General features: G+C 31.7%; 1 protein-coding gene across 1 annotated transcript; it reads left to right on the top strand.

The window, feature by feature from the left end:
• The first annotated feature begins 236 nt into the window (after positions 1-236).
• On the top strand, positions 237-2553 carry LOC149572370 (borneol dehydrogenase, mitochondrial-like). Its single transcript, XM_089811157.1, has 2 exons — positions 237-334; positions 1572-2553. The coding sequence occupies exons 1-2, from the start codon at positions 273-275 to the stop codon at positions 2416-2418; spliced, it is 909 nt and encodes a 302-aa protein (XP_089667283.1). The 5' UTR covers positions 237-272; the 3' UTR covers positions 2419-2553.
• The last annotated feature ends 9229 nt before the right edge of the window (positions 2554-11782 follow it).

Raw genomic sequence — 11782 nt, 5'->3', positions numbered from 1 at the left:
TTTCAAGCAAAGCGTGACGACGTACGCAGATTCCCAAAGATGTGGTCAAACTTTCCATCATATTTGGAGAGAATGAACAGCTTTTGCGCATTTAAAGACATCCGATATTCTCCATCATGACCAGGCACGCTGATTCCCTTCGAGATGGACAGAATTTGAAACATATTTCAGGGAAGTAACAGCTAGCCTATTTATACTCCGTTTCAATTATGAATTGCCAACGCTCTAAACCTCCAAACTAGAGTTGCTCTGCAATATCAGCCATTCCAAATATGTCTCAGGAAGAAATCCTTGCTAATGGTTCCGGCTTTCATAGTAATCGTAAAGAAAGAAGGTAATACTAATCATCATCTTTATCAATTCCATAATTGGAATAAGAAGTCTACCTACACCTGTTTCAGTTTTTTTATTGCATACCATGTGAGTTGAAAATGTGTTGGGTAAAGAGATAGCTATATCATTTATTAACTTGTTAGTTAATATGTAGGCGTGTGTACAAATTATCATCTTAATAATTTTAATAAGAATGCTATAGTGAGCATCGGAGATATATTAGCTTAAGCAAAGATTATATGACCCTTAAATTTATTATTTAATATGAGGGCGTAAGTTTATAAGTTATCTCTAGTACTTAAATAACTGAACTACGAATTGTATCTATTCTTGTTTCATAGTAGACAGCGTGAGGATGAAAAATGAATTGGTTCAAGTAATGATTATACTATCTACAAGCTCATTTTTTTGGTTCAATACAAGAATGCAGATTTATGTTAATGTATTTAGAGTCTGATCTCAATGATTAAGTGGTACCCATTTCATCACTATCATCTAATGGGCCATCCCATACTCAATTTCTCTCATACTTCAAATTTTTGAATTGTGATGAGTAATACGTAAAGAACCACTTAAGATTAAATGGTATCGTTACAGTCTAGGAGACCATCTTCACTACAATTTATATTTTGACATTTTCAAACATCAAATCTTGATGGAGGGAGTTATTAAAGAACAAGAATGTTGTGTCATCTCAACTTTAATTTCATACTTACAGATTTTGAATTTTCAATTTTGATAAATGTAATCAAGAACCAAGAATGCTATGCTATGTCCTTCCAATAACTAGAGTTGAACATTATGATATTGCTATCCGATTTATCTTTTTCACCAGGATTTATCAGGACCGAACATTGTGTAATATTGTGATATTGTGTAGTATCTTTTTCATTGTAATTGTGATCTGTGGGACTATCCCAATCTCCACGGTTATTTCAACCCCTCTAATTTTAAATCTTGGTGATTGCTATAACCATGAATTTGTAAAATACGTCGATATTAAAGATTGAAAGATACCCATCTAACAAACAATCATTTAATAGACTACTGAAACCTCAATCTAAATTTCATACTTCAAAATTTTAAATCTCTCTAAATAACCTAATAAGAAACCAAGAACACTAGTATAATACTAAAGAAAATCCCCAACATTTTAGATAGTGTTTGTCATAAACCCAAAATATTTAACTTTTATGAATATGATTAACACAGCTCCTCTAACTTTAATTTCTGCGCAGATTGGAGGGAAAAGTGGCGTTGATTACAGGGGCAGTGGGAGGGATAGGAGAAGCCATAGCGCGGCTCTTCGTTCACCAAGGAGCCAAAGTAATCCTCGCCGACATTTCAGACGAGGGCGGCAGGAAGCTAAGCGAGAGTTTGGGTGTTGCCACGTACGTCCACTGTGACGTCTCAAACGACCAACACATGGAAGCCGCTGTAGATCTTGCAATCACAATGCACGGCCACCTGGATATCATGTACAGCAATGCAGGAATCATAGATCGATCGTGCGGAAACAAGGCTGCGGATTATGATATGGAGGAGTTCGACCGGATAATGAAGGTAAATGTAAGAGGGACAATGATGGCGATTAAACACGCCGCGCGTGTGATGATCCCGCGCAAAAAGGGCAGCATAATTTGTACGGCTAGCATAGCTGGGATGACGGGGGCGCTGGCTTCCTATGCATATACGGCCTCCAAACATGCAGTTTTAGGGCTAGTGAAGAATGCGGCTGCTGAGCTTGGCAAACATGGGATTAGAGTTAATAGTGTTTCTCCCTATGGCGTTGCCACTGCCATGTCAGTTGGGACGATGAAGAGTTTGCAGGGTGACCACCATGGGAATGGTGAGAATTTGAATGGAGATGGGAAAGTGGTGGTGGTCACTGAGGAGGACAAGATAAATATGGAGAGCTTTTGTGAGAGCATGGCTAATTTGAAAGGGCAAACTTTGAAAGCGGAGGATGTGGCAGAGGCCGGGTTGTTTTTGGCCAGTGATGAAGCAAAGTATGTCAGTGGGCATAATCTTGTCATTGATGGAGGATTTACTGTGGTCAATCATTCATGGCTCATGTATCGTTGAGTGGGTGTTTTCTACACAATTGAACTTGTTTGGGTTGTGAAAAAATAGTATAGCTTGCATTTGAACAATTGATCTCCTGTATTTACTACACAAAATTGTCCATGGTTACAGAAATAAAAATATTGTTCTTACTGATTTTCTCCTTTGATTGGTTAGTTCTATGAAACATTGTTTCGTTAAGGATGAGGGTGTTTGTTCTTCCAAATTCTTTTGGAAGTATTATTGAGGCTTAGTTCTTTATAGTGTTAACTTGTTGCATTCAATAAGTCTGGATTCTTGGTGAATTTAGAAAAAGCCATTCAATTTTAACAGCACTGACACTCAAATTCATATTGAATGGTTAATTGTTTTATTAAAATTTCCATTGATTTCAGGATGTCAACTCTCTTGAGCTTTAAAATGAAAACATATTGGCTGTTTATTTGTGTTTAGGAAATAGAGGATTTGAAAGAAGATTTTGATTGTTCAAGACTTTCTTTCAAAATGGGCCATCATTGAAATTTCAGTGTTTACATTATACCCTTTAACACCACAATCATCTATACGAATTCGTTTTCATTTTAATTCTTGAATTGAATAAGCTGGCAGTTATGCGATTCGAACATGGAACACTTGCGCAAACAACAGAATTCACATGAGATTTCCCTACCTTGCTCCATGTTTAAAGGATCTTGTTGCCTTTTCCAAGTCATAAACTATCTTGTTCGTTATTTTGTCCAGTTCCTCTTTGCATATTATGTCAACGAGGGAAACCGAACTTGCTATCCAGTTGGACTTTGAGCTCAACCCTGCCAGCTGGAGAATTATATTCAGCGTATACGTGTATTATTTCTCCCTTTTTAAGATTCCATTATTTTTTTCTCCATTCATCCGAAAATATCATATATGGAAGGAAGAATTCGAATGGTCATAAGTTTGACTTTTAGAGATGGTTATTTTAGGGCAGTTTTGTGGGCAGCAATATATCATATAATTTTATTAAAAGATTATTTTTATGTTTTAAATGATTCAAAACATAAAAGGTATGTTATGCTCAATTATTTGTATGGAAATTATTTATGTTTTAAGGTATTAAGATGAGGTGTAAAAATGTTTTTTTAAAGATAGTGGGAAGATGATTCTCAATTTAGATAATAACAACTACATTATACTTCAGAATAATAGATCACACTTCAAGTTATTACAACTTTAAAGTCAATTAAATCTACAAATAAATAAAATTTTAATTAAAATGAATAGTTGAGTACCATCAATTATTCATAATTGAATTCAAGAATCACTATTATCTATCATCATATAACTAAAATAAATAATTAATTCTGTCTTATGGGAGTAATCACACAGTTTCACTTCAAACTTATGGCAAAAAAAAGAAAAAAATACATAGCGCAAAGATTAACAAGATCAATCATAAACACATCCAATGAGTCCGGAGTAAAGTAAATTAACTATCATTGAAATTAAAGATAGTCAACCAATCCTTTGATCCAAACTTGAGATAGTTTTTCCAATCTTTATTATGAAAGCCTTGTGGTTCCTCATCATCCTTGTCTTAATGTTTCTTCTTCTTTGTAGACTTCCTTATTTTTCTTTTGCACACAACCATCCAAAGATAGCCTTCATATAATGTTTCTCATTAACCTGTCGAGAAGGAGTATTAAACTATTTTTTAGTAATGGAAGGAGAATAACCATTCTTTTAGCCATCCAAAGATAGTCTTATTCATAATGTTTCTCATTAACCTATTGAGTGTAAACATAGGAGTATTAAAATAGTATTTAGTAATAGGAGTATAACCATTCTTGTTTGGAGAATTGCAATTTTATCATGTATGTTATTCTCCTTTCTAGGATCCATGTTGGGAGCAAGGAACTAATTTTCCCTTCAATCCTCATCCATAAGAACAAGGGTATTACAAGAAATATTCACCATTTTCTCCAAGTAATCAAGGTTCATTGAGATCTCTAGGAACCAATATTCTTCCATCTCATCCAACTCTTCAATTTCTTTATCTCGGTCCTTATCCTCTAACTATTAGTTGTTTCACTATCTTTATGTTGATACTCAAAGTTTTTTAAAGGGACCACTTCCTTGTTAGGAATTTTAGCATAAAAATATTATGTATTCCTCCAATTTGAAGGCAAATTTGATTTTTATGAATTTTAGAGGCACATCTGTATTGATCATTTTTTCCCTTTTAGCTAGGGTAGTATCCAAGAGTGTGTCTTCAAAAGATATGTTAGGAATAGAAAAAGGAGGGTATCTCATTTTTTTTGAGCTCTTACATTTAGCATTCAAACTTGCAAGGATAGGGCTACTACCTAATAGCTCAATTTTGGCCATGTTGCGAGGGGGTTCTTCAATATCTTGGCCTTTTGGTTGGGGGTAAGAAATGCATTCCATATATAAAGGAGATTTATCAAGTGCATATTGATGTAACACATCTCTTTGTACCACCCATTAACACACTCTTAATGCTTTTTCTTCTAAAAAACACATAGATTGTACATTGGTACATTGGAGGGGATTCACCATTCAAAATGCTTTTACTTAGAGAAGAGGAAAGAAATGAGGCACATTACATATTTCTCCATGTCTTATATATTTTTAAATAGGAAAATCATATCTATGACAAGTAGTAAAATGACCCTCTAACATAAAGTATTTCATAACACATAGATATACCATATCAAAAGGTGGGGGAAGGGAATAATGCTAATACCCATTTCCATTAGCTAGTTTTACCAACTTCTCACCCTTGTCAATTTTTTTTCTCAATATAGTTTTTGTAATCTCCAACACTCTTTATCTCCACATTTTCTACTTCATGCATTATAAACATTGCCTCATTAATCCTCTTATATAATTTGACACTTATGATAACCACACTCCCATTGTTCCATGACATAAATAGTTTCTTTTAGAGGGATTTGTTAAACCTCTTTATAGATTGAATGTACTAGGTTAGCTCAACTTTGCTAGACTTTGTAATAGTTGTAGCTTTGATTGGAAAATTTGAATCAATTAAATCAAATGTTTGAATAGGCTATCAGCCTTAAACATTTCATATATATCCTTCTCTACTATTACCATAGAGAATTGAAGAAAATTATCCTAACATAGTGTACACACACACAAACACACAAAAATATATATATATATATATATATATATATATATATATATATATATATATACATATATATATATATATATATACATATATATATATATATATATACATACATATATATATAGATATATACATATATATATAGATATATACATATATATATAGATATATACATATATATATACATATATACATATATATATACATATATACATATATATATATACATATATATATACATATATACATACATATATACATATATACATACATATATACATATATACATACATATATACATATATATATATACATATATACATATATATATACATATATACATACATATATACATATATATATATATATATATACATACATATATATACATATATATATATATATGTACATATACATGTAAATATATATACATATATATGTATATGTATATATATATCTAGATGTGTGTGTGTGTGTATATATATATATATATATGTATGTATGTATGTATGTATGTATGTATGTATGTATGTATGTGCATACATTGATGTAGGCACCTAGTAGATGTAAAAGCAATCTTATGTCACCCAAAAATATTTCCTTTTTGCTTCTTCGATAAGGGTTGTCTTAGTGCAGAGTTGTTGTCTGTGAAGGTTTGTTGCTTAGTAAGTCATTCATGTGAGCTTGGAATGTCCTAATTTCAGAGTTAGATGTTCATCTTGGATATGTCATCCTAACAGTTGAGGCTTAGTGCCAAATCATGAGTATTTGTGAATTTATTACATTTTTTTGTGTGCAATTTTGGTATAAAAAATTCATGCTCAGTTTTGAAGACCTTAGAAGCCCCAAATGGGCTTCAAAATGGGGTTAACTAGAGCTTGCATAAGTTAGTGTTTGTAGATTAGAAGTTGATGATTTTAAAAAGTGGCTATAATAGCCAATTTGAGCAATGGTTTGAAAGTTATGGCCTCTAGAAGTTGGGCCGATGAAAATTTTGAAATTAATTTTCAAGGGTGTATCAACCCAACTCTATATGTAATTTTAGCATTAGGTGGTCTGAAGGGTTAGGGTTTCATGTCTAGAGACATCTTGAGCAGTATTAAAATTCCTATATATGGAATGCATGTATATTGTCTAGGACAACTCTACATCATAGTTCATAGCTATTTGTTGAAAATTATTCTAAGGAAGGCACCCATGTTGTTTTACCTATAGTATTTCAAGATTCTATAATTCCACTTTTGTGGTGATAACAAGAAGCTTGTATTGTGTTCTTGCCAATTGTTGTTATTTATTTGTTTATGTTATGATTTTGTTGTATTAAGAGGAGCACCCTTCATCAAGTAATATCAGAGTAGGAGTTCCTAAGTGTGTGAATAGATTGGTGACTATGAGGCAGCTGCATCAAGACTATGATTTGGGCTAAGTGTGTATACAGGTCACTGATTGTGAGGCAGTTTGCACTAGTGTTTCAATAGAAGAACACAAATGCTTCCATGAAAAGAGCATGGTGGAAGTCATAAGTATAACACCTAAGAGTTTTAGAGCCCTCTAGAGATAGATGTAAGAATTGGAAGAACAAATCATAGAGGAATAAATCTTTCCATAAGCAATGAAAGCAAGGATTAGGACGAAGAAGAAGAAAATGCTAAAGTAGAGATAGTTCTTAACCTAGAAGGAGAAAGAATTTTCAAGACCATCTCCAAGCTTGGAAAAACACCTAATTTTGAGGTTCCCACATTATTGTTAAATCTTAACCTAAAGGAATTGATCAATTGGATCAATGAATTGGAGGAATACTCTGTTTATGAAGATATTGAGGATCTTGATAGGGTCATGTTTGTGAAGATGAAATAGAAGGGACACGCAAATATTTGGTGGTAGAAGATTCAATTGGAGTGAAATAGAAGAGGGAAGGAAAAAATCACCACATGTGGGATAAGATGATAGCTATATTGAAGCGTTTATTCATTCCTCTAGATTATGAGCTTGATCTACTAAAGAAAATTTACGAGTTGAAGCAAGTGAGAAGATTTGTTTAGGAGTATACCAAGGAGTTCTACCCAGTTCTCATCAAAAACACCTATATGGAAGATGATAAGGGGAAAGTCAACACTTGTCTTAATGGGTTGAGCAAAAGCATTCAAAAGGAGATGAGTCTAGTTTAGATGAACAATACTAAAGAGGCATACCAATTTTCCCTAAGAGTTGAGAAAAAGTTGAACATGACACAGTGACAGATTTGGCGGACGATCTTATGAGGTCAAAAATGATGATGAGAAGAACATGGATGAGGTCAATAGTAGCAGTCATAAAAAGAGGGGAAATAATTTAAATTGTTTTCATGATCAAAATAATAGAGATCAAAGAGGAGGATGAGGAGGGAAAGGATCTAGAAGAGGAGGATTTTGTGGAAAATTTTTTCACTGCAGAGAAGAATGGCATAGAGCATTTGAATGTTCCCAGCACTAAGAAAGGATAGATTAGAGAACTGAAGACTGGGCTAGAGTTCCACATGTTGATGAAGATGTGAAATCATCCCATTCTGAAGATGTTGAAAGAGGAGAGCCCTAGTTAACAAAAGAGTCTTGTTGAGTGGTGAGAATAAATTTGATCAAAGGAGAATTTTTTTTTACACAAGGTTCAAATGTGAAAATAAGTGTTGTGATGTGATCATTGATGGTGGAAGAAGTGATAATATCATGTCAGAAAAGATGGCCACAATGTTAAATCTTAAGAGAAAAAACCACTCACATCCATATTGTATTACCTGAGTGTAGGATGACCACAAGGTCATGGTAAATAAGAAGTGCCTAGTGAAGTTCAAAATTGGAAGCTATCATGATGAGGTGCTTTGTGATGTCATGCCTATCAAAATTTGTCATATGTTACTATGTAGGTCATGGTAGTTTGGAAGGCATGTTGTACATGATTAGTGAGAAAATACCTCCACTCTGACAAAGGATGAAGTGAAACATATGCTACAACCATTGAAGGAGAAATAAGAAAAGGTATGTAGTGCTCCTAGAATATTTTTTGTTTATGGAAAGGATTTTCTCAAAGGTATGAAGTGTGAGAATATGTGTTTTTGTTGTAATCCCAAAAGATAGCAAAACAAAAGTAGAAGAGGTACCTACAAAAGTTGTAGATTTGTTGGGAGGGTGAAAGCATAGATCTGTGTCACCTTTGGGGCTAAATTTATTGATCTGATGGGACCAAATATGGGGTAGCTGAAACCATCTGCTATTAAGTAGATGCCTAGTGGTGTGTACACATCTGTAGGGATCCAACTGAAATAGGGAAAACTATATAAGCCTCAGAAAAACAAATCTTCCTGTCATTTGTGTCATATGAGCTTGCTAGATTTGGGGAGCGAGAAGAGTTATAAGAGTCATTCAACTAGATTAGGCATGTCATCAGATTTTCCTAATATTTTAATATGCTTTAAGTTTTATTTTATTTTTTCTTAGGTAAAAATATCATTTTTAATGTGTATTTTTAATGTCGATTTTTTTAAAGAGTTAATTTTTATTATTATTATTATTATACGTTTATGTTTTTAAGTACTGTAATATTAGATAAAGTTTAGAAAAAGTATTGCAATTTAGTAAAACTTAGACATTATTAGAGAAATTAGATTAATTGTAAAACATTATTTATAGAAAATAGTAGAAAATTATATAGAAAATATTATAAAATTTAGAAAACATTATAATAGTTAGAAACTTTAGAAACTTTAGAAAATATTATAAAATTTAGAAAATAATAGAACAGTTAGAAACTTTTGAAACTATAGAAAGCAATATGAAAATTTTATTAAATATAGAAAATTAGTTAGATATAAATTAGAGAATTTAAATTATTTTATTTTATTTTTATTAGAAATCATTAAAAAAATTTCTAAACGTAAAGGTTTAGAAACTACTATAAACTTGTAACTAAAACTATTAGATTGAACTAAATTAGACTCTACCCCTTACCATGAACACAAATAAATTCTAATTGAAACCTTAACATTGAATCTTATAAATTATAGGTAGGAGTAGAACTTAACATTGAATGTAATTAAATTAGAATATTAAACCTAATCAAACTTGTGTTAGTCTCAAATTGGTTTTGACATTTGAGTGTCAACACACTTAACCAATTCTCAAGTCAATGCCAAGTATAATACAGAAGCCGAGCTATAGTGTATGCCGAGCTAGAGAATTAACAGGTGCTGAGTGAATTTCAGGGGCTAAGCAATCTTCAGGTGTTGAGTAAAGTTCAAGTGCTGAGCAAATTATAAGTGCTGAGTGAAACATAATTTCTATAGGAGTCAAGTGAGGTAGTTTTTCCATATGTTTCATGCATCAGCAACTAGTATGTGTCGAGTAACACAGAAATTAGCATATGAGTTTGTGCCTTTGCAAACTCAGATGTAAACTACTTTTGGAACCAACATGGGATGAATCTTGAAGGATCTTGAAGGTATAAATGAATTTTTCACATTACCTATGCAATCAACATGTAACCAATAAGAAAAATGGAGAAGGCATGCAACCAATAAGAACAGTGCAAGGAATGAACAGGAAATGAATATTTAATATTAATCATAGTTTCATACCTAATCCTAACTCTTCAAAATCTTTAAAAGGAGGATGAAACCCCACTAAAAGTGAGAACAAGAGAAGTGTATGGGTGAACTATAGAGAAATTCAAAAGGGTTAGAGATTTAGTGAAGAACAAAGCAACATTGCAGAATCTAGTTGTTGAAAGAATAGAGTATCAAAATATCATAGAGTGATATATCAGATCAAGTAAGGATTAGAGTGGGGTAAAAGCACAAGCCTATGTCACCTTTTATAAAGGAAAAGAGATATTAGAATTTAAACCCTTTAAATTTAACGACATAAAAGAGGCATTTGTGTTTAGAATTTGAAGATGATGTAAACTAATGAAATGTGTAAAATTGGATTAAGTTTATGTTTGTAATTTTATTTTTTTAATTGAGTGAAAATTTTGTTTATTTTTGAATTTTTAAATTCTATTTTTAAATTTTTTAAAAATGCTAAAAATATAGAGTTTTTTCCCCGTCAAACAAATATATGCAAGAATTCATATTTTGGTCTGATTAGAGTTGACATGTATACCTAGTGCACCAAAAAATAAAAATTGAAATTCCACTAATACTTTTCAAGTTATAACTGGTCAAAGTCAAAGTTATCAGAAATTGACAATTTTTTTTTCTCCCATCAAACTTTTTCCATCAAATCTACATATTTTTTAAAACAAATTACATATTCTTGAAGAAGACTCTCTCCTCTAGTGTAGCATTAAAAAATAATAATTTTTAAACATGATTTACTCTATTTTTCTTATTTTTGAATAGACATCTTCCTTAATCTTAAAATACCTACTTGTAATATTTATAAATTCTAACATATTATCCATAATGAAAATGATAAAAAAATTATAAGATCATAATCGTGACTCCAAGACCTATAAAAGTATATTTTTAGTTTTTTAAAAAACTTCAATTTAGTAGGTCAAATTGTCTTCAAAGTGAGATGTTTATAGAAGTTCCTATTTTTGCTTGTGTGGTTGCCACATAGGATGCCACATAGGTCGTTACAACTGGAACCATTTCAGCCGTAATCCTTTTAGCTGGACCAGTTCTGGCTAAAACCCCTATCAACTGATTAAACCACATGTAGTTAATGTCACTGTTTGATATAAAATAAAGTTTATTTTTCTCATTAAAAAAAAATATACATAACAACAAAAAATGGAAAAGGATTTTCGTAAGACAACTAATTTTGAAGAAATTTTCAGCAACTATTCTATGGATTTAATCAAGATTGAAAATGATCAAATATTTTGAAGGTTTTTTTTCCCATCTACTTATTTTTATTTTTATGTATTCTATATTGAAGCATTAGCTGAGATTTAGTGAAATCTAAATTTATTTATTTATGTTTCTATAGGTTAAAGTATTCAATGGGCAATAAAAGGAAAAGATCAAGGAAATATGATAGAATAAGAGATGACAAAATGAAAGGTCATAGAAAACATAATCAAAACCAACCTACTAAAATTCTTGAACAAGATGAGATTCATGAAGAAAATGAAAGTAATGAAGAGGAAGAAATTGGCAGTTCTACTGATAGATATAAATTAGAAGGCATAAAAAATTCAATAGATTTGGATGAGAAACTACCTTTTAACCAAATTCCATCTAAAGATATGATA

Source organism: Cupressus sempervirens, chromosome 2 (genome assembly GCF_028749045.1).
Source record: "Cupressus sempervirens isolate cs-2001-9-10 chromosome 2, ASM2874904v1, whole genome shotgun sequence".
NCBI lineage: Eukaryota > Viridiplantae > Streptophyta > Pinopsida > Cupressales > Cupressaceae > Cupressus > Cupressus sempervirens.
Note: the sequence above shows the minus strand (reverse complement) of the source record. Positions and strands in the feature narration are given on the sequence as shown.